At 52.5% G+C, this 22,000-nt stretch overlaps 9 protein-coding genes across 9 annotated transcripts; 1 reads left to right on the top strand and 8 right to left on the bottom strand.

The window, feature by feature from the left end:
• Positions 1-10: 10 nt before the first annotated feature.
• BO70DRAFT_366038 (uncharacterized protein) lies at positions 11-670 on the bottom strand. The gene has a single exon (XM_025544227.1). It carries the CDS (start codon positions 419-421, stop codon positions 239-241), a length of 183 nt encoding a protein of 60 aa, XP_025395380.1. The 5' UTR covers positions 422-670; the 3' UTR covers positions 11-238.
• Positions 569-2,266, bottom strand: BO70DRAFT_152269 (glycoside hydrolase family 28 protein). The gene is made up of 3 exons (XM_025538222.1): positions 1,753-2,266; positions 1,282-1,701; positions 569-1,210 (listed from the first exon to the last, which is right to left on the bottom strand). The coding sequence occupies exons 1-3, from the start codon at positions 1,978-1,980 to the stop codon at positions 746-748; spliced, it is 1,113 nt and encodes a 370-aa protein (XP_025395379.1). The 5' UTR covers positions 1,981-2,266; the 3' UTR covers positions 569-745.
• A 2,050-nt stretch (positions 2,267-4,316) lies between these two features.
• Positions 4,317-6,396, bottom strand: BO70DRAFT_417284 (MFS general substrate transporter; the record flags this gene model as incomplete). The annotated part of the gene is made up of 7 exons (XM_025547410.1): positions 4,317-4,845; positions 4,906-5,136; positions 5,184-5,317; positions 5,369-5,761; positions 5,807-6,012; positions 6,083-6,144; positions 6,234-6,396. 7 exons carry the CDS (start codon positions 6,394-6,396, stop codon positions 4,541-4,543), a joined length of 1,494 nt encoding a protein of 497 aa, XP_025395378.1. The 3' UTR covers positions 4,317-4,540.
• A 703-nt stretch (positions 6,397-7,099) lies between these two features.
• On the bottom strand, positions 7,100-8,116 carry BO70DRAFT_344810 (acetyl xylan esterase; the record flags this gene model as incomplete). Its single annotated transcript, XM_025541474.1, has 3 exons — positions 7,100-7,552; positions 7,600-7,856; positions 7,906-8,116. 3 exons carry the CDS (start codon positions 8,114-8,116, stop codon positions 7,100-7,102), a joined length of 921 nt encoding a protein of 306 aa, XP_025395377.1.
• Positions 8,117-9,285: 1,169 nt separating this feature from the next.
• Positions 9,286-11,031, bottom strand: BO70DRAFT_400286 (uncharacterized protein; the record flags this gene model as incomplete). Its single annotated transcript, XM_025546912.1, has 2 exons — positions 9,286-9,600; positions 10,903-11,031. The coding sequence occupies 2 exons, from the start codon at positions 11,029-11,031 to the stop codon at positions 9,286-9,288; spliced, it is 444 nt and encodes a 147-aa protein (XP_025395376.1).
• Positions 11,032-11,328: 297 nt separating this feature from the next.
• On the bottom strand, positions 11,329-11,822 carry BO70DRAFT_356093 (uncharacterized protein; the record flags this gene model as incomplete). The annotated part of the gene is made up of 2 exons (XM_025541919.1): positions 11,329-11,581; positions 11,629-11,822. 2 exons carry the CDS (start codon positions 11,820-11,822, stop codon positions 11,329-11,331), a joined length of 447 nt encoding a protein of 148 aa, XP_025395375.1.
• Positions 11,823-12,285: 463 nt separating this feature from the next.
• Positions 12,286-13,547, bottom strand: BO70DRAFT_152184 (uncharacterized protein). Its single transcript, XM_025538221.1, has 3 exons — positions 13,462-13,547; positions 13,266-13,405; positions 12,286-13,208 (listed from the first exon to the last, which is right to left on the bottom strand). Exon 3 carries the CDS (start codon positions 13,128-13,130, stop codon positions 12,498-12,500), a length of 633 nt encoding a protein of 210 aa, XP_025395374.1. The 5' UTR covers positions 13,131-13,208; positions 13,266-13,405; positions 13,462-13,547; the 3' UTR covers positions 12,286-12,497.
• A 5,121-nt stretch (positions 13,548-18,668) lies between these two features.
• On the top strand, positions 18,669-19,243 carry BO70DRAFT_151997 (uncharacterized protein). Its single transcript, XM_025538220.1, has one exon. The coding sequence runs from the start codon at positions 18,700-18,702 to the stop codon at positions 19,078-19,080; it is 381 nt and encodes a 126-aa protein (XP_025395373.1). The 5' UTR covers positions 18,669-18,699; the 3' UTR covers positions 19,081-19,243.
• A 164-nt stretch (positions 19,244-19,407) lies between these two features.
• BO70DRAFT_400284 (cellobiose response regulator) lies at positions 19,408-21,816 on the bottom strand (the record flags this gene model as incomplete). The annotated part of the gene is made up of 5 exons (XM_025546911.1): positions 19,408-20,347; positions 20,401-20,491; positions 20,547-20,681; positions 20,732-20,991; positions 21,059-21,816. The coding sequence occupies 5 exons, from the start codon at positions 21,814-21,816 to the stop codon at positions 19,408-19,410; spliced, it is 2,184 nt and encodes a 727-aa protein (XP_025395372.1).
• Between the last annotated feature and the right edge of the window lie 184 nt (positions 21,817-22,000).

Here is a 22,000-nt window from a genome sequence, read left to right as displayed (position 1 = left end):
CGACCAGAGAGTTGCACGGCAGCTCCAGCAGTGGGCGCAAATAATCGCTCATACTGACTGTCTGTTGGTGACTCTCTGGCCAGCCACTGACGCACGGTCCATAGTTTGATCAACTCTATCCAGGGTCTGACCTCATGGGGACTGTCAGTCACCAGCAGACTCGTCGCATTGATTGACAGTTAAGGGAGAAAAGGGACGACGAGCCAGAGGGAAGAAAAGGAGGGAGCATGTCGACCGGCTATAAACGGCACAGCACCATCGATTGAACAGAGAATCGCGCCAGACCACCGTGGTGTTGATAAAGTGCAGCCCAATCAAGGACGGGGACGAGGGCAAGGGCAAGGGCCATCACCTGCCCACCCACAACCAGGTACCCCAAGCTAACACCTGCATGAACATGACCGCAGCCGTTTGCTGTCATCTACCCCCTTTCAACACACTTCAAGTTGTTGATTGATCTGGATATCTCAAAGACGTCTACTTGTACAAGCCTACATCACTAAACAAGACCAATTACTATACGGAGTACAACCTACACGATACAAAACAGATTCACTCCCAATACCTGTGACTTGGCTATAAGTATATATATATATATATATATACAGTCCATGCCGTTTTTGATTGCAATACACACGACTGATTAACAGAGTACAAGAAGAATTAAATACTATTACCAGCCAACCACGGGCCGAGTCGAGTTCGCACTCCACCCATGTGGCCACTGCTTGCAGCGAGCTCGCCCTTACTCGGAGCAGGAGATGCCGGAGGGGAGGTTCTCGCACTTGCTGCTGGTCTCACCGCCGGTGATATCGATGTCCGAGAAGGACCAGTCAGTGCAGCTGCCGTCACCGCAGAGGATGTAGATCTCGACGGCGTCGGACTCGACGGAGCCGGTGATCTCGGTGAGGGTGACGTCGGAGATGGTGACGCCGTTGGAGGGGGTTCCGGTGGGGTCGCCGTTCTCGTAGTCCTGCTCGATGACGATGCCGTAGTCGGTGATGCCGGAGAGCTTGATATTGGAGTAGGTGATGTCCTCGACGGTGCCGGTGGCGTCGTAGACGGTCTTGATGCGCACACCGTTCTCGGAGTCAGAGATGCTCGAGTCGATGAAGGTCACGTTCTTGACGGTGTTGTCGTCGCGGCCGCCGACGGAGCCGATGGAGAGACCGTGGCCGCCGGAGCAGGTACCGCCGGAGAAGTAGATGTTCTGTGAAGGAGGTGGAGGTTAGGTTGGTGTTGAGGGAGATGAAGGATGGATGAATGTGGTTTTGTACTCACCTCACCAGAGTTGATGGCGACACAGTCGTCCTGGTTCTTGACCACGGCACCGGTGATGGTGACGTAGCTACTCTCGCTGATGTCGAAACCGTCGGTGTTGTGGCCACCCTCGGAGTCACCGTCGCTGTTGTCGATGGTGACGTCCTCGATGATCAGGTTGTCCGACTCAACGGAGATGGCCTGGACGGGGGTGTTCTTGATGTACAGGCCGGAGATCTTCGAGTCGTCGAGGCTGTGGGCGTAGAAGAACTTGGGCTTGGTCTTGCCACCGTTGGTACCCTCACCGTCCCACCACTTGGCACCGTTGCCGTCGAGGACAGCGTCGGAGGCCTGGGTGACGGTGATCTCCTTACCGGAGATGTAGAGGAGAGGGCCACTCCACTCCTCGTACTCCCAGGTGGTGGTTCCCTCGAAGGTGACCTAGAAATGTGTTAGTGGCGATCGCCAGAAAGCTAGACAGGATGTGCTCACGGTGGTGCCGTCGTTGAGGTCCTTCAGGTTCAGCATCTCACCGGCAGGGACGGTGATGTCCTTGAGGACGATGTCGGAGCAAGAGGTCTTGCTCTCGGAGGCAGTGGCAGCATCAGTGAAGGTGCAGGTGGACCGCTTGTTGAAGTCGGAGGCGCGAGAAGGCGCAGGGGCGGCAGACACAAGGGCAGCGCCCAGGGTCGCGAGGAGCAAAGAGGACTTGGCAGGCATGGTTGTCGGTTATCTGGTCAACAGAGTAAACGAAGGACTGTTCTGATCTACAGAACGAAAGGTGAGTTGACTGGGGAAATGAGAGAGTAAAGGAAGGATTGGCTTGGGCGAGGAACAAAACCAGCCAGCTGGGCGACGAGACGGGCTTTATATATACATAGTACGTGACAGCCAGCCCCTTCATCTTGAAGGCGATTCCACCATCCGGCCCAGTCTGGAAGGCAAGGCATCGAAAACAGCGGGGAGCGCCCATGACGCGAAGGATGGGATTAATTTGGGCTGCATGGGTCGATGACGGGTAAAGCAGGCGAGCTATCAATCTCTAACCGCCTATGGAGACTAGGGGCGCTAAATTAGAGGTGTTGACGCGGCATTTCTTAATCGAACTTGGCTTCGGGCGTGGGCCTGAGCCTATTGCAGCGGCCGGACTCTGGCGCGCCGCGCGCATCGATGTATTCTGCCACAGCCGAAGTCGCTGCAGGTCAGCCACTGTCGCAGAGCGCCTCACGACCATCAACATCTGTCGAATGTCTGTACCACTGCTGATCCCAAGTTTCTTCACGGGTCAGCCCATTCTTCCGAGTCCCTGACGGGACAGAAGGAAACATACGGACCAGTTAGTGGACCATCTGTCGCAGGCGCGAACCAGGGGTCCATCCCCCGAGGGCAGTGATCGGCCGCATCTCCACCCGAGCGAGACCAGAAGGGCCAAGCAGGCCGAGCCAGAAGGTCGCGGGATCTTCGTGGAAACACCTCCGTATTCAAGACTGATTGAAACACCACCAATCCCGCCTGTCGCGAGAAGGGTACGGGCAACAAGGGCCATTCCCATTTCACCTGCGGTTGCACCGTTCCAGGAATGGAGCTGAACATCGATATCTGCACGAGGGTTCTGGCTGCCGATCCATGCCCTTTGCGTCGATGTCGGCCTTCCTCTTCCCCACCCGCCTGTCGGCATCACTAAGGGGCTTTTAGATGGTCTCAACTCTCATGGAAGCTCATCTCGGCAAATCAGTCAGCGGTGGAAGCAATGCGATCCCGATTGCAGGGTGGTCCGGCGTTTTAGAATCTGCCACGGATGCCAGAGCACAATATGAGTGGCCACCAACCACGAAGGCGTGATGAAGCATAAGTCGTGTAATTATAACTTTTGCCGCTTCCCCCTACCACTTAACAGCCCCTTATATGATTGTGCGGAGCTCCGTGGCAGTTTGACGTCTGAGAAACCGGCTTCGCTCATACCATCCTGTCGGCTGTCACCGCATCTGTCGGAGAGTCGGGTTGGCGGATTCCCCAGTAGCAGGCAAAAAGAAATACCCGAACGGGCTCAACGATCTTGGTTTTGCCGCACCCTCGTAACGAGCTCTCTTGTTTGTTTCAAGCACCTTGGAAGACACCGGCAGCGATGGGTAAGCAACCGCAATGAATTCGATACTATGTTGAATCGACCATTTACGTCAGCTTCATCAAACTCCAAATCAATTTCAAATGGGAAAGCTTAGCAAGCCCGCTCAGACATCAGCGAGACGACTGACTGCTTTCGATGACCGCGACGGCTATCTAGTCCGGCCGACCGATGCGTCGTAGACATCTACTAGGTATGCCCAAGACGAACCTCGATATTAAATTCCCCGACGCCAGAGCCCAGAGGCCCCGATATCACGCGATTGGCTGAAGACTTCGGACTCCGCTTTCGTCCGCGATGCCAACATAATTGGCGGCGGTTCTTTGGTTCAGACGGGTATACTGTAGCAGGACATTTGGGACGGGAGATTCTCGTTTCCGCGATATCCTGCCGCTGTCGGTGAAGGGCTTGACTTGGACTTGCCGCGCTTCGTTCGTATCCGGTGGGCACGAGAAATGTCTTGGAAGAGTTCCAGAACAAGCCGGTCCCTGAGATGTGGATCATCAGAGTACATAGTAGTTGAGCGATATAGTGGAGCCAGCCAGAACTGGGTGGGACATATTTACTGGCAACTACCGCCGAAGCCTGATAGGTTCCCGCGGGTTATAGTTATCGTGATTCTGTTCTGCTTCTCCGGGCGGTATGGCATTTCCTCGTGGTCATTCTGTTGATTGATTAAGGGGGTGCGCATCAATATGGCCATAGTGATGCAGACTAATAGGAGCCAATCGTGGTATTGACATGGAGGCAACGGGGTGAGAGGGAGAGTCATGGCAGTGAGGTGGACAGGGAAGAAAGAAAAGGAAGAAGTCGCCGGGCTGAGGGACGCCTTCACTTCCACGACAGTGATCATGTGATGGGCAGGGAAGCACACTGTGCAACGCAGGCTACGCTGGACTTTTCGGTCTTCTAATGCCACATCGTACTTGCACTCGTTCCACAGGACGTTATATATAGGATCACTCGACTGAAGAGATGTCTTAACTCGCCAGTCGGGTAGGTCACAGTTTGATATGACCGCTGCGACAATAAATCCATCCCTTCCAGATCACTCTGGACCTGACAACAACCGTTAGAAGATAGCCTGACACCTTAGACTCGACACACAACCACGCAGGGCAAACTAAAAACTACGTAGTACCCCCCCCCAACAGCTCAGCTATCAGACGGATACCGTTTCCACGTACACAGCGCCGCCAGCAGCGCCGCCGCAGCAACAAACATACTAACCTCCATCTGGCTATGAAAAGCATCCGCAAAGGAAGCCCGGACGGCCTCAACATCATGTGGATCCAAGCTCCGGATGGCGGTCAGCGAGTGCCGGAGATCGTTGAGCTGCGAGTCGGACAGGATGCCCTGCAGGTCCGACACCAGGTGCTGGTTGAGGATCACCGTCGCAATTGCGAGTCCAATGTTGCCGCCCAGGACGCGGCTTTGCGCGACGAGGCCTTGTGCCGGTGCTTTTATCAATCAATTAGTTCCTGTCTTTCAGTGCTGTGAGAGTCTGGTGTATCTCTCACCCGAGTCCTCTGGCCGAGCGTGCATTTTGACTATCATCACGGAGCTGGAGAATATGATTCCAAAACCAAATCCGATCAGTACCTCGTATCCAAACAATCTGCCTGGTACGAAGTGGCTGAAGCCGACGGTGTAGAGCAGCCCAGCCCCCAGAAGGACAAACCCGCAGCCTGCGTTGAGGGTGAAGAATCCGCTCCAGGTCCTTCTGGCTAAGAAGCCTCCAAGGCCAGAGCCTGACAGGTCAGATATATTCCAGGTGAGGAGATGGAGTCTCACGGACCGATCGCCGATGCTCCAGACATGGCCAGTAGGTAAATACCTGCCGTCTGGGGCGTTTTGCCGTTGACGATCTGAAATCTCTCCGGTAGCTCGATCAACACCGTATAGAAAACATAACCGTTCAATACGGAGGCGCTGAGACGTTAGATGTTCTGTTGTGCCAAAGACGAGGAACCGGGCACGTACAGTATCGTCATCAACATAGCCCGATGCCCCAGAATCCTAGCCGGGAACAACGGCGCAACCGACCTCTGCCTATGGGACAGGAACACAACCCACGCAGCAAGAGCACAAGTAGCCAGTCCCGCGACCACAAAACAGACGATAAACGCAGCCGAGTCCCACGCGAACGACGCCGCCCCAGCTTCCTGGAGAGCAAGGATCGCCAGCACCGAGGCAGCCAGGTATAACGCGCACCCCAGCACATCCAGCTGTCGCCAGGTGATATTCCCGGGGGTATGGATAGTCGGGCAGACCAGGAGCATGATGATGAGTATAAGCCCGCCGCAGGGGATATTGAACCAGAAGACCCATCGCCAGGTCGAATGTGTGCTGATCACTCCGCCTATAGTTGGCGCGCTTTGTTTGTCAGTCCATGGCGTTGGATGGGAACCGTCGACTCACAGCACCGAAGACACAGCGAACACAATGCCCAAAAGCCCACTCATCAGGGGTATCTTCTCGTTCGGCGTGATATCTATGATTACTATCAGAGCCAGCGAGTACAGCCCGGATCCACCGATCCCCTGCAACGCGCGAAACGCGATCAGTTGCTCCAGCGTCTGCGAGCACCCGCATCCGATGGAGGCGGCCGTGATAATGACCAGAGACTGCAGCCAGCAAAACAATCAGCAAGCAAGGCCCACGAAGCACACTCTAATGCCTGTATAGTTAACTCACCGTAACAACGGCCCACTTCCGCCCTATAATATCGCTAATCCGCGGCAAAACAAGAGTAAACGCTATCCCGTCGCATCGCATCGCATCAGCTCTCAGCCCACATCCCCATCCCCATCCCCATCCCCACCCACCACCCTGTCTGTAAACGCACCTAAATAAGCCAACAGATACGACAGCACCACCCACTGAATGCGTCTAAAATCCTGAAAATGATCACCAATCGTGACCAACGCCGTCGCGACAAGCGACCCGTCCATGACACTCAGCATGAGTCCGAACAGCAGACTAGCATGGAGAAAAACACCCCCGCCCATCCATCGTTAGTTAACGGGGATCCATGTCGTGCTACATGCAGGGAAGCACTTGCCAGAATTGCACCGCGTGGAGCCTCCATCCCCGAAGCGTGGTCGCGGGATGCTGCGCGTCGGGCTCCGGCCCGTCGGTCGCCAGGATTCGCGATTCCGGTTCTGCTTCGTTGCTGCTCTTGCTCTTGCTTTTGCTCTGGCTCGTTATGGCGGGGGTGGAGCGGGTGCAGGTCATGGTTGGAATGGAAGATGAATATGTACTAGGGGTTGGGGTTGGGGATGGGGAGGAGAGATGAATGGCATTGTGAGCAGCGGATGATGATGACCCTTGTTGTACGGAAGTAGGACAGAACGGACAGATGGATAGAAGCCTGGTGTTGTGGCACAGAGCACGTGGGGAGGGTGCTGGCTTGGCTGCCATGCCGTCACCCTGAGTAGGCGGAAGTATAATGGGATTCTTCGCAGTATGGTGGTTTTTCTAGAAGTCTAGTTTGTTGCTATGGGAGTCAATATGTCCGGGGATGTGAGATCAACAGACGGGGAGGTTGATTTTCTATCACAGCTTTGAAGATGGAATCGAGTGTATATGATGGATCAAGAAAGTCTGAAAAAAACGCGTTTTATCAATCTCCTGCTTATTGGGTGACTGGTTCGGAATCTTCTTGCTGTATAAAGCTTCAGAACAATGTCTCAGCTAGTATATAAAAGTCCGCTACGCAAACCCAAACCACTCCATATCCTGATCCCCATGAATCGGCACCGTATGTCCCACCCCCGTGGCAAAGATTCCCTGGAGTTTGTCTCCCCAAATCGTTGTCTGGTAATCGGCTTGAGGAGTGTTGGCCTCGATTTCCTGCGGGGCGTCATATTCGTAGCCGAAGACCCCCGCCCACTGCTTGCAGGTCTCGTTGTAGTTCTGAGGGTACAACGTGGTATCAATACTCCCGTGGTAGATCTGCATCTTGGGGCGAGTACCAGTGTATCCCGAGTCCATTGCCTCTGCGATGCTGGCCCAGTGCTCGGGAGTGGTGATAACGTCGCCCAGGGCACAGCTGCTGTTCCAGGCGTCCGCTTGATTGGTAGATGAGTAGAAGCAGCCCGCAGAAACACCAGAGTAGACCGTTCCGGCCGCGAAGAGTTCGGGGTATGTAGCCGCCATGACATTCTGCTTTGGTCAGCTCTCAACCCGAAGACAAGCAAATCGGGCCGTACCGTCATCATTGCGCCCGAGCTAGTTCCCGTCACGAACACCTTGCTGCTATCCGCACTGTACTGGTTGATAGTCCATGTTACCATGTTGGCGATCGAATTACTGTTACCGCCGCCGTTATGGGTGAGAGTCGCTTCCGAGCTGACATCCCAGCAGGATCCCTCGTACGGGCTCGAAGGGTAGATGACGATGAAGCCGTATTCTTCTGCCAAGGTCGCGTACGGAGAGTAGTTATAGTATTCCAGACCGGTTCCGGTACCTGACCCGTCAGCCTGGATAGATCCCGATCCGCATGGCCGTGGACTTACAGTAGTGAATAGCCACGATGATACCGGGGCTGCTTGCGAGATTAATCGGAACATAGATGTACATGCCCACATTGGTGGGATTGCTGCCAAAGTCCGTGATTTCGGTGAGGGAGCCCGCACGTGCGACAAGGGAGTTGCGATGCCCCAGGACTCGCGCGCTGCCCGTCAGAGCATAGAGCGCTAGCGTGAGAAATAAGAAAGCTGGGATCATATTGTCCGGCAGATGATGTTTAGGTTCGAATCTAGCTGGTTCAGGCTTGATGGTCTGTCAATCGTCATTGTAGAGAGAGCGCGCCGCCGGAGACTTAAATGTTGGTTGGATTCCAGCGGCTAAATCGAAGTCCAAGTGCAGCTCCGCCGGCAAGGACCTGGCAGGCAGGCCGATGCCAGCAGCGCGTGAGAGGGACCCATTGCAGGCTGAATTACGACGGAAATTAATCGAGGACTCTTGTTGGAGCGTCTGGGAAGAGGGGGTGTGAGATAGATGGGAAGGAGGTCGACTCCGTGTAGGAAAGTTGGAAGATCGTCGTCGTGCGGGCCGTTCTCCGTAACATATCACGTTAGAGCAGCTGTCAAGTCCTCCGTGTTTCACAACAGCCCCTTCGAAGCGGGGAGTTGTGGCAGGCACCGAGTGGAGGGAAGAGTGGAGGAAATAGCCGGGATTCAGCCAAAAGAGGTATTGCGCAGGGTGTCGACGAGAGTCGCGAAAACAATAGGCTCGGGCTAGTAAGTCGCATCAGACGCTAGCTTGTGATGATGATACTGGCTGTGGTACTGTAGCAGTTGACCAAAGATGATAACGACAAGTTGGTGTCTTTCAAGGCACCATATCAGGCAAAAGGGAGGGTATCATGCTCACGTTCATATAGAGACTAACACTAATTGGATAATGCTGCTACCTCAGAATGACAAACCGAACTTTAAGCCTGCCATTCACTAGTACTAATCCCCAGCCAACCGCGGTCCAGCACCCGCCTGACGTTTCCTTGACATGCGACCCTGTGAGGTCACCACGTCTTCGGGCCAATAGCAACCTGCGGTTCCCCCAAAGATCAAACGAATCGCGAAACTCCACTTTGACATCCCAGCCAATGGGGACGCGACAGCCCCTGGGGTGGTACGCGATGACCAGGGGTCCTGCCTAATTGAGACGGTGTTCTTCGCGCCTTCCCTTTTCGGTGTTGTGCCTCGGCGGTGGACTCGTCACGCACTCGACACTCGCGACACTTTCCGTCAAACTACCCACTTCCACTTTGGAGACCTGGACCGACACGGTCGAGAAGCATGCAGTCAATAGTCCTCAACTAACACTCGAACAGGAGACTTTCACCCAGTCCTCCAAAGTAAAAGAGACTCGTACGTGCCTGGCCTTTATTCGCTCTAAACAACCACGACGGTGCCTTTTCGCTTGGCTATCTCTTCGGCTTGTCTAATAAGGTCCCTCGCAAAATCGACGTGGGTTTCTGCCAGTGGAGGAACATTCGAAAACCCGATCAGCGGGCCCAGAACACAACAGCCCATGTAGGACTTCAGACCGACTCGCTTCCAGCCATCGCCCAGGCTTTCGCCCTTCCGACGTTCCTGGATGTCTATAGTGGCGTATGCCCCGTCTACTGCGGCAAAGCCGGTCGCAATGATGATGACGTCTAGCTCGTGAAGCTTGCCATCGGATGTGCGCATGCCATCAGGCGTGACCTGTTAGAAATATAGGGAAAGACGAGAGATTCCGTGGTGTTCCACGGGGATACAAAGGTTGATTTTACTGTACAGTTGATAATATTTATAATATTTCTGTCAGAAGATTAGTATTACAGTAAATAAGTTATATATCATAACTTAATTCTTATAATACTTCTCCTTGACACGATAAACTAACTTCTCTTTTAGAAACTTCCATCGGCGCGAAGCCCACCGAGCTCGATCTTGCATCGTCGCGACTTCGACCTCTTGCAACTTCTCGGAACCTCTCGCGACCAGCATGCTATGTTATTATTTCCAGAGTAAGCTGGGGATTGACATGACCTGAATGCAATAGCCTTTGTGCATCTTCGAGTTCGACGCCGACTACCCGATCCAACGACACAGCGCATCGTCCTACGCATCCAGCACAAAGAACATCTGCCTCACCCTTCTGATGGGGATGGGAGTGCGGCAGTGGAGGGTTTTGGGCTGGATCATGATAAGAAGCCGAAGACGTATAGAGACGGAGGCTTTGTCCGGAGAGGATGGGCTCTGTGGTATCAGGGGGATGTGGTTGTGAGGAAGGGAGTTTCCGTATGGTCCGAATGGGATGGGCCGGAGATGTATGTGAGTGCTTGGGATGATGGTGATATCATACAATAACTTATCTAGGCAATAAATACTATCGCGCAGAGCAATTCCCCGAGCGTAGCTATCTTACGGAGGTACTGGTTACGGTAAGTGTTTGTTGGTGCTATTCAGATGAATCCAAGTTGTATCTTATATCTTAGCGATATTAACCCTTGAAGAAACCAATGCAAGTCTGCAATGCACCAAATATACCTACCTAGAATCTTCATCTTTGCCCAAAACGGGCTCAATAATATTCCAAAAAAAAAAAGAAAAAAAAAAAAAAACCCCCCCACAACAGCACCTACGACTCCCTCAGTGTCAAATGTAGCATGATCCAACTGGTCCTCAAGGCAAGAAGCCTTCATTTTACGAGTGATCATAGTACCACGAGTACCACGATTACTTTCATATCCCCAGTTGATATAAAGTAGAAGGATGTTAGATTGATGTATGGCTTACTGAGTGATTGGAGTTAGGACCTAGAACCAACCCCCTGCCCCTCCCCATAATAAAACATCATAAATATGCGTATCAGGTCCCTAAATAGCTGTTAAGCTGTTATATATCAAATCCAAGCGCTGCACTTCAAGGACACCATTTTAGTGTAATGTAGACCCGTGTTATTCCAGGTATCAGAGAGCCGAATCCTCCGGTCGAGATGTATCTCGAGTATATTATACTTACGACGGAAGAAACCGCGGCATATTCGTACGCACTTCTCCGGTAGGAAGCGGTAATGATCAGCCTCTTGGAGATCCGGGCATGAAAAGCATCTGCAAAAGAAGCCCTGACACAGCACAGCAGGATTGGCATTTTCAGCTATCCTAGGGATAACATGATCACCGGTAGGACCGGCAGGTACAACCCTTTTGTCGAATATTAACCATCTGAGGGAGTAATGCCAATTCTAATCGGAATGGGCCAGTAGCCAGCACCGTCGTACTGATCAGTTGTTGAACGAGCATGCCTGGAGCAACACATTCCATTCCTTCTTTGGGTGCGTTGAAGACTGATCACTGAATATGGTTACTCGGTCTCTCTCTCGAGGGACGTTCATCGTGCTCTGTTTTCTTGCTCTTCTGCCTCCCTGAATATGCGAGCTCTCTTCATTCAGAAAGAGATAATGGGTTTTATACTCGCGGTATATCTGCAGGTTCCGATCATATTCTCCGGACAATATTTGCGCAGGTTGTTAGCAGTAGTAGCAGTAGCAGTAGCAGTAGCAGTAGCAGTAGCAGTAGCAGTAGCAGTAGCAGTAGCAGTAGCAGTAGCAGTAGCAGTAGCAGTAGTAGTAGCAGTAGCAGTAGCAGTAGTAGTAGCAGTAGCAGTAGCAGTAGTAGAAGTAGAAGTAGTAGAAGTAGTACTAGAAGAAGAAGAAGAAGAAGAATACCAATGTCAGAATTTACGAACCACACCACGCTGCCCGCAGAGTGTGCTTGGAATAGAGCCCACCAGGCCAGTTGCCAATACCTGCATGCATCCTGTGCCGGCGGCGGAGGTGAATTTTGGAGATGACGGCATTTCGCTCGCGAAATACTACCCTCAACGTATTCGCCATCCGACATATCAGCTTGATTCGGGTGTGTCGTGTATAAGGTGGCCATGTGGAAATGCGTGCGTAGTCTTGGATACTAGATACGATGCCGATGTGAAGTTGGGTTGAGGGTGCGAATCGATGTCTTGTCTGGTTGTATCTGATGTTGGTAGCTGATACCGATATATAATGATAATGATAATGATAATGATAATATCCGGGTGGTGGTAACCAGGTAGGGATTCTCTCTTTGTTACTGGATGTGGAAAGGGATGGCTGCGGTGGGGGGTGGAAGAGAAGAAGAGAAGAAGAGAAGAAGAGAAGAAGAGAAGAAGAGAAGAAGAGAAGAAGAGAAGAAGAGAAGAAGAGAAGAAGAGAAGAAGAGAGGGAGAGGGAGGGAGATGATGGCTATATAGGGATGAATATGCATCACTCGGGGCTTGTGAATGATGAGATTCAATGCTTCATCTTGGGTTGGGATGCATCTTAGTTGAGTGTATAGCTTGGATACGGGGTAGGGGGTGAGAGAGAGCCTTTAATCTAATTCGAATTCTATTCCTCGATAGCTCGCTAATGGCATCGCTGTAGGACATGACCAATACACAACTAATAAAAATCAGAAGAACATTTCCAACAAAAGACCCAATACGCCAAAAGATCATTGTATGACAAAAAGAAATCATAAGACAATTTGATCCCGCTATTTTCCACTCCATCAGAGTTGCAGGACGTCTTTTCGGGCCTTTTAATTAGACCCAGGGAGGAGGCACGACGGATCCTCCGAATAGCAGCCAGGCACCATATCCAGCCTCCAGAGGGTCTCGTTGGACACCAGAGATGGGTCTACAAACTCGACCTGGCGTTCCTGCCCGTCGAGTCTGCTCTCCAGTGCTCCAACACGGCTTTCGAGCCTCTTGACAAGGCCCTCCAGGCCCTCTGAATGGCCCTCAAGCCTCTGAACCTGGTCTTCGAGCCCCTTGACGTGGCTCGCAAGCGCCTGAGCATTCTTCTCAAGCGTCAGAGCATAGCTCTCCAGGCTCGCGGTTCTGTGTCGGAGGTCCAGAACGTAATCTATGCATGCCGTGTTTTGATGCTGCATTTCCTCAAAGCAAGTTTGGAACCTTGTTCCAAGGACCCGGGCGTCTTCGAAGATGCTTGTGACGTCGGTGTACTTGACAGCATCTTCGCGGGACTTCTTCTGCTGGGCCTCCTGCTGGGCCTTGATCTTTGCTGCCGCATTTTCGGGCAGCTCTGGGATACTAATTCCCATATCGATGTCGGGGGTGATCTTGTACTTCCATGGCCGTCCCCGAGTGGCGGCCTGGGTGGAGCTCGTCTGCTCCTCGATGGAGGATGCCTTGCGTTTCTGAGCAGGCATGGTGGACGAAATGATGAGGTAAAAAGGTACTGGTTTGATGGGGTGGGGATAGCACGAAGCTGGACTTTAAAAAGCGGCCTGGCGGAGATGGTCGGGGAGGGCAGAAGCTGGGGGTGGAAGGCACGACTTAAATACCTACTGCTTTGACAGGTATTGAGTCACGCTGGCATGAATTTCTTTGCATGTTCCAGGGATTCTTTTGCCTGTTCCAGGGATTCGAGCCGTCCTTTTGCTGTCATTTCTGCTTCCATAATCGAGGGCAGTGGTCGGGTATACTATCTCCCAGTTATTCGGATCCCCAATGCGCCCTGAGATCATGCTGGCAGCATACTAATGACCGAGGAAACCGTGTAGAGTCCTCTCAAAGAATACCGAATACGTATTTCCAACCTTGGCGGAAACTCGTCTTCGTCCCTAATGCCATCCCAGCATCATCGAGGGGCAGTGGTCGAGTGTATTTCCCCCAGACTCGTCAGGCCCTCGACAAGCTGAGATCACGGGGGAGCAAACCGACGACTGAAGAAGCCCCCAGAGCCTTCTCTCAACGAAGACCAAATGCTAATCCCCAAACTCAACCCAACTCGTCATTATCCCTGATGCCATTCCCGCATCATCGAGAGGCAGTGACCAAGTATATCATCTGTCAGATGTTCGTCAGACCCACTGATATCATGTGAGCAGCACGGTGACGACTGAGTAAGCCTGTGCGGAGTGAACACCAAATGCCTATCTCCAGACAAATCTCGTCGTCACCCATCTGTGTCCGAATGTCGGCTGGCTATACTTCCCCACCGAGTAAATCCGGTCCGGTTCGGAACCAACGCCTATGTCAAACCACGGTTTCATCGCATTCGAACTATACAAACAACCACAACAACACAGCTTCTGAAACTGCCTCCCTCGATAAAACCTGACCTGCCAACAACGTAAAGAAATCAAAACATGGCCCACCGGAACAAATCTCCGACCCGTTCCGGTCCTAGTGGGCCGAGTCCCCACAGAGACCAAATCCCGACGTGTAGAATCGTTGGAGCAATATATATAGATTAGAATTTGATCCTGGGCGTCTTTTGGCTCGTGCCAACGCGGCTCGAGACAGTAGCTCCCGGGTGAAGAGTGGGATGGGCGTGATTGACTTGGGTAATTTGTTCATCGAATGGACTGGGGGGGGGAGGGGCGTCGCTGTGTGTTTCTGAGGGTGGGAAGGTTAGCTGGGATAGACATTCGTGGGCATAGAGTGCTCAGTTGATCGGGTCTGTCAGTCTGTCAGTCTGTAAGAGCCATCAATGATGAAGACTGTCTTATGTGTGTATGGAACTGGTTGGAGGCCCAGTGTTTTGTATACACGAGGAGGCCTTGGAGAGTGCTCTGCACTGTTGTGTTCCTTTACACGTCATTTTCTGTCAGAGGCAGTTTCTTCAGTCAGAACGTCCATTGGACCTCCTACTCCTTCTGATATCAACTTGCCTGGGGAGGTGGTGATCTGACGCCATGAAACGACTGGGACGGTCAAGGTGATGAAGACATCCACGATCACGATCACACCTGGTAGAGTAGGAGGGGTGCATCGAGGAAGGCGAGTTCGCGTCGAGGACAAGAGATTCGAGCGCGCTCGAGACAAATCACGAGACCATGATGCCTGAGGTTCCTCTGCCTGTTCTCGACTCACTCGGCCGGCTCTTCTCCGTCTGTCGTCGATCTGCCTCTACTTACCCTCCTCACACACCAGACCAACCCAGTCCAATCCAGTCCAGTCCAGTCAGTCATTCAGTCGGTCCAACCAGTTACACAGCCAGTCCCTCGATCCTTCAGTCACTCCTCAGTCACTCCTCAGTCTTCTCCATCCATCCAAAGCATACGCCAAATTTCCAATCGACACAGAGCCATTAAACTCCGATCCTCACCCTACAACCTATCATCTCCCCATCCGACACCATCGAACATCTCACAAGCAACCATAAACCAAGAGATGATAATAATGGAAAAAAAAGTGTCTGCCTTACCCTGTCCTCCTGCCCCCATTCCAGGATGAGGTCTTTTCCGGTGTCACAACCGTCCACACCTACGTCAGACGCCGAAGAAGAGCCTTGAACCCCGAATCCCCGGGGTTCAACTTTCGGATATAGAAATACCAACCACAGGAGGGTGATACATCCGTATCCGGCCCAGATATACATGCTTTTACCTAGGGGACTACTAGGGGACTACTAGGGGACTAGGTAGGTAGGGATTGGGGAGTAGGAATTGGGGATTGGGGACTGAGATAGGAGAAGAGGGGGGATATGCATGGCAGCACGCATGGGCCAAGTCAAACAAGGCCAATCAATCAATAGATAATGTGGCGCGAGGAAAATCCTCCTGAGGGTCTGTTGACCACGTGCTGGATGGATGGAGTTGGACCTATTTCGGCCGGATCCTGGGGCCCTGAGAAACATCATACGGTGCGGTGCGGTGCGGTGCGGTTGTGTGGGGGAGTGCCTGTTGGTTGAAGGGTCAAATGGGAAATCCCACTTTTACTCAGTTTCACCCTTATGTCTGTTTTTCTGGACCTGGGATATATAGCGATAGCAGTACTGTTGCTTTTGAGATCTAGGTATGGTATCTTGTCTCATTTTATCCCATCGCATTATGGCCTATCCTTCCTATCCTCCCTATTCATCTATCCTGTGCCATCCTATCCCATCAACTGAATAGTTACACCACTAACAGTGTGAATAGTAAGCCATTACTCATCCCCACCCATGCAGCAGATACATGCGCCATCTATGTATACCCGGACATGACAGAAACCCAACACCCGCTAATGCGAGACAAGGGTCCCCGTTCGCCAGGATAAGGAAGCGAGAAAGAACCCTGGGATCTTGATCCCTGCTTGTGTGGCTTTTGGATTGCATGATATTTCATCATCCTTTTTTCTTCTTTCTATTCTTGTCTGTCTGTGTCTGTGTCCCTCTCCCTCTGTTCGGTCGTTCTCTTCGACAAGCCACCACCACTCCCACCACCACCAGTATCTATGCCAAGAATGCAAGTACGTAGTGTATATAGTCCAGTATGTTGTAGTGTACTATATACTATAGCCCATTATCATCCTCCGTACTCTTTTCGTCTAGGTACTATACTTTCCCCGGGATATGACAACGCAAACCCCGAGCATCAACCAACACAAGCACGCCAAGAAAGCGATCGTCACTCCCAGTGGAATAGTTGATCTGCATCCATCCATCCATCCTAGTTTGCGCTGATGACAGCAGCAATAGCAATGGCAACAGCAATAACATGGATGATCGAGTCCTTGCATTGCACCCACCATATGTATGTATGTATGTATGTACCTTCCTACCTACTTACCCACATCACCCAGTCACCCAGTCACCCAACAAGATAATGAAGAGTAAGCAAATAGTGAATAGTAAATAGTAGGGGTACCAGATAGGACAGGGACCATGTTGATCGCGTCGCTCATCCCAGAGAAGCATTGCTATCTATAGGACGTAGGCATGCAAGTCCCTACCTAAATAGGCTAAATAGACGGGTAAAGTAGGTACGGTACTTTTAGAACGGAAGGGTACCTTGCCTTACCTAGTTACCTACTACCCTAGTACCTCCTCCCTAGGTACATTGCCTATTTAGCTAGATTAAAAAAGAAAAGAAAAAAAAAAGTTAAACCTAAGTACGGAGTAGGTAGGTAGTTAGGTAGGGAGGTACATTCTCGGATCCGAGAAGAGGTTCAACCGAGAAATCGCCCATTCTACATCCCTCCCTACCTACGCCCCAGAGCAATCCAATGGAGTTGGATTGAGGAGAGGAGGTAAGTACACTATAGGTGTATCTAGTAGGTAGGTTCAACGGCCAACGGGCAGTAAACGTTACGAGCGGTTCGACCGAGCAACCGGCCGAGGAACCGACCGAACGGCCGACGGGTTGGAACTTCCATTGGGTTGGACCCCGCGCGGTACGTATCCACTAACTGCTTACTTACTTACTATCTAGGCGCTTTGTAGTTAGTTAAAGACTACTGTGTATATTTATGTTTATATTTATATTATATTATATTATATAAGAGAATCAATCAACGAGATGAATATCTAGATAAATGGGTGAATAGAAACTATCTACCGAAGTAAGTACTGGCCTAAAGTAGATCCGTTGAGTTGTGGCTTGAGTATTATTTATCTAGTTACCTGCCGAGATAATCTACACCGTAAGTAGTCGTATATAGAGAGAGAGAGAGAGAGAGAGAGCTTTATACTCACTGCACAAGTACTTCCTACCTACCTAGTGGTGAATTGATAAATAGAACTATCCAGACAGACAAACAAACAGACAGAAGATAGAGATAGATAGATAAAGTAGCCCATCCAGAACCCCATAAGTACATAGACAAAGAATCCAATGTAGTAAAAACTAAAAAAAACTGTAAAACAGACCATAGCATAGCATAGATAGCATAACTAAACCCCAGTCCTGGGAGCCCAGTCCAGCCCAGTCCAATCCAATCCAATCCAATTCAAACCCCACTCCACAATCCAATCCAATCCACACAGTCAAACTCAAAAGTTCAACGGCCGTTTGGCTGACGCCCCGCGCCCCCTTACCCTACCAGCCTACCTATCTAGATACTTGTACCCAAGCCTAAGTAACAGTAATGTCACTAGTCTAACCATCGGATTTCCCGAATTCTCTCCGTCCGTAAGGTACTTTGTACGCACCGCACCGTTTGACTCTGACAGACTAACTACTGACCGTTGTCAGTTGTCCGTTTGACGGTTCGGCAGCTGGGTGTCCTCGGCGTTAGCCGGCAACCACCACAACCACAACCACAACAACAACATTACCTCCATAGTCTACCTACCTACCTACCTCCTTACCGTACTAACTGACTGATCCTACCTTAATTCCTAAGTAGCTAGGTCTTAGTCTCAGCTAAAGTTCTTCTTCTCTAGGTACCGGTATACTTAGGTATATGATTAGGTTTGATTGGTTTTTATTTATTTATTCCATTATCTTTTTTTATTTTTTTACTCAAGTACTCCCTCCCGTACCCAATTCTATCTTTCTCGACCGGCCGGCCGAATATGTATGAGGCCACCCTCGACCTACCTTAGATAGGCAAACCTACCTACCTACCTACCTACCTAGCTAGCTCCTGAGTTTGAGTTTAAGTTTAATAATAACCATTAATTGCTCAGGGGATGGGATGGTAAGAATTGATTGATTGATTATTGATAATTGCCTCATGCTGACGTTGCGGCGCGGCACTAGTAAGTACCTAGGGGATGGAATGGGATGGATGGGATGGATGGGATGGGCGAGGAGATATTATCCGACGAGACGAGACGAGACGAGACGAGTTGAGTTTGGGTTGTTCTGGTCACTCCATACGCTGGTACAGCGACGCGCAGACACCAGGGGGGAAGAGAAGAGAGGAGGGGGGGGGGGGGTGGTGGCAAAGTTCTCTATCTAGAAAGACAGTCGAGAACATCAACATCTTCTAAGCAAGCATTACTAACTAGTTACTACTAACTAATCCGTACTACTATTACTATTATTGAGTTGATTGATTGCCCTTATGCTTATGAACCAAACTGGACCGACCGACAGACACCACCCGACCAGCCAGCAAGCAGCGCAGCCAGCAGCAGCAGCCTCCAGCCTCCCTCCGTATGGAACAACAGCTGCTGCCTTTCTGGTCGGGCGATCGCTGTTCGGCCGAAGCGGTCATTCTTCGGCCGGCCAGGAACTGCCTGATCCGATCCGTGACTCGAAGCCGTCAACCAAAGATCCCTTCATCCATCGTCTCGCCCTCACCATCTATCCATCCCATCCCATCCCATCCGACCAGCCACGAGGGGCTCCCGCCCGGGCGAGATCCTCCGCTACATATACCCGCCCGCCGCCAGCTCTGACCCCCCTCCCCTCCTCCCCCAGTCCTCCTTCTCTCTCGCACTGAGCTGCGGCGCTGCCCCTCTCCCCCCCCCCCGAATGATTTCTGCACCCCACACCGCTGATTCATGGCCCTCCTCGGGGATCAGACAGCATGTGGCCTCATGGGCGAACTCCCAAGGGTGGCTTTCCCCCCTGCAGGCAGGTCTGACTCGACACATCGCGGCTGTGTATGTATGTGTACGTCTACGGTGGGTGTCTTCAGGCGTCCAACAATGGCTGTTAAGGGATGGATGGGTTGGGTGAGCCCGTGCGCGAGTCGCGTCTTGCCGACCGTCGCACGAGTTGGCTAACTATCACGGGCGTACGCCTACCCCCAAGTCTTTTCTGGCGATCAGGCGTTCCCCGTGCCCATGTTCGGGAAGAGCATTACATCCGAAACCTGGTTGAGAATGTTGCCAATGTGGCCGTCCGGCGAAACGCTGTACCCGGCGGCGTAGGCCGGCACCGGCCCAAAGCTGGTCGAGGACGGCGACGTGAACACCGTTGCCGGGGAAAGGCTCGGCGTGGTGTGGATCGGCTCCGGGGGCGCCAGCCGGTTGCGCTTTTTGCGCGCGCGAAACGCGGCGCTGACTTCGCGGAGCGCACGGAGGGACGACGACAGATGCCTGGCCGAGTCGGTCCGCGTGCTGTCGTCGGATTCCCCATCGGCATGCACGTGGTCCGACAAGACCACCTCCAGTTTCTGGATCAGGTCCCAGGTCTGCGGGTGCAGTTGCTCATTGTTATTCGCTACCAAAAGGAACGCACACGCGATCGTCCGTTGCAGGCTGATCCACGTGCGCGACGCGTGCGAATTGATGGAGTGCAGCTCGATGAACGCCTCGATCGTGTTGATCAGATTGGTCAGGCAATCTTCGCGAACGATTTCTCGACGCTGGTCATCCATCTGTACATCCGGATCCAACGACACTCGGCACATGAGGGATATGAAATACGAGGAGTGGAGTCGCAGTTCGGTCCGTTCGATATGTTCCGCGGGAGTGCTGCAGCGCTCCGGAAATCGCAGATGCGGTGCAGCCTCGGCGGTGATCCGTTCTATGCGTTGCTTATAGTCTCGAATCTCGTGGTATCGCAGGTGCGAGTGGTGCGTGAACATCAGGCCCCGGAGCATCTCCAGTATCACGGAAATAATCCGGCAGAGGGTCTCGAAATATCCTCGATGCCCGGGCATGGATTTGGGGTCATACGGAATCTCCGGCTGGTTGATCATCGTGATGGACGGTCGGTCGTACGCCAAGGAAAAGTGGCTGTTCTGAAAGGCCATCGCCCACCTAGTCGACCCAATATCAGCATCGCATCACGACCGATCGCAGATAGTTCTTACCATACGCGCCTCCGCGCTGCTTGCGCAGTGCGCGAAAACCCCGATGTTTCCACATGAAGGCCCAGGACCATACACATTCGCTCCGTCATTCCTTCGAACATTAGCCCGGATGATATATGCCATGCGCAACCTGAGACGAGACTCACCAAGCAGCGTGTAGGACGCCCCCGCATTCATGTTATAGGACAAGACACTGCCAATGACCAACAGGGTCTGGATCACCTCCACGGACGGCTGGGACACATAGTTCAACATGCGCAGGCAATGGTAAGAACAAGACACTAAGGCTGGTGAGTCTGGTATAGAAAGGTCCAGAATGGGGTCTACCAACCGTATACCCACGAAGTCAACTCCCGCTCTTTCCCGGGCATATCAGATAGCTGGGACCCGGACGCTAAAACGGCAAATAGAAGGCTCAGGAAGGAAACACTCATGCCGAACGGCTTCACCATGCCATTAGCATCCGGCCGATATACACCGCCCGCTGCTTCTCGGCCTTGCAGCAATCTGTTCATGCTGTCTTCCAACCTAGCAAGGTCTGGCAGGACCGGGTACAACACTGCGCCAGTGTCTCGATAGAATTTTAGGAGTCTAACAAGACCAGACCACCTGCGTCAGCCACATAACAAACACGTTGGGACACTGGACGCCGACTCACTTTCGACATTGCTCGTCATCGGGCAACACGTTGCATACACCTGCGATGTTGAACGTATACGGATCTGACGACCACAGATCAACAAAGGGATAGGCGGCGGATTCGTTCCCCAACGCCAGCTCCGTGAGAAGGTCGTCCTTCGGCAGCGCCTGGGCCGTATCCTCGGAGACTTTCGACTTGTCGAGAATGTCCACCAACGCCGACCGCGACCCTATGTGGACCGACCCCGTCTTCATCGTAGTTGGCCCATAGACGCCTTCCGAAGCGGGCGAGGCGTCTTCCTCCGTATGGGATACGTCTGTCTGGGGCTCGGCGCCTTTCCGTGCCGCATGCGTTTGGAAGAGAGACCCCAGACTCGTCAGGATCTGTTCCATCGTACGCATCTTCGAGTTTATCTCGTCCCATTCCTCCTGCGACAGCGTGACAATATCCGGTATTCCCTCCTGATTGGCGGAGCTCACCGAGCCCGGGTCAGGCCCGTAGGCGTCACTGGCGGCGGTAGACAGGTATGACGCGGGGGGGATGAATTGGGGCGTATTCGTATTCGTCGCAGGGGTTGGGGCGGCGGAGGCGAAGTGGTCGGGGATGAAGGAGGATGGCCTGGGAGCCGTCGGGGGAGGACGACCGTAGGAGCAGGTGAAGTTGCGCTTGACACAGTTGCTGCACGGCACGTTGCGATCGCAGCGGACCTTGCTGGCACGGCACGGAAGGCAGGTTTTACATTCACGCGGCCGACGACGGATGGGATATGTAGGCATGGTGGTGGTTGATTGCCGAGTTTCGATCCCACCCCGCTATTTTGGGACGGTCGAAGGAGCGTGTCGGGGAATGGGGATGGATTGGGGGAATCGTCTGTGTGTGCAACCGGGCAACCGGGCGACCGGGCGACCGACCAGGAGGGCGTTGTAGAGCGAAAAGGTGCCAACGAGCGGAGGGGTGAGG

This window comes from Aspergillus heteromorphus (genome assembly GCF_003184545.1).
Source record: "Aspergillus heteromorphus CBS 117.55 chromosome Unknown BO70scaffold_35, whole genome shotgun sequence".
NCBI lineage: Eukaryota > Fungi > Ascomycota > Eurotiomycetes > Eurotiales > Aspergillaceae > Aspergillus > Aspergillus heteromorphus.
Note: the sequence above shows the minus strand (reverse complement) of the source record. Positions and strands in the feature narration are given on the sequence as shown.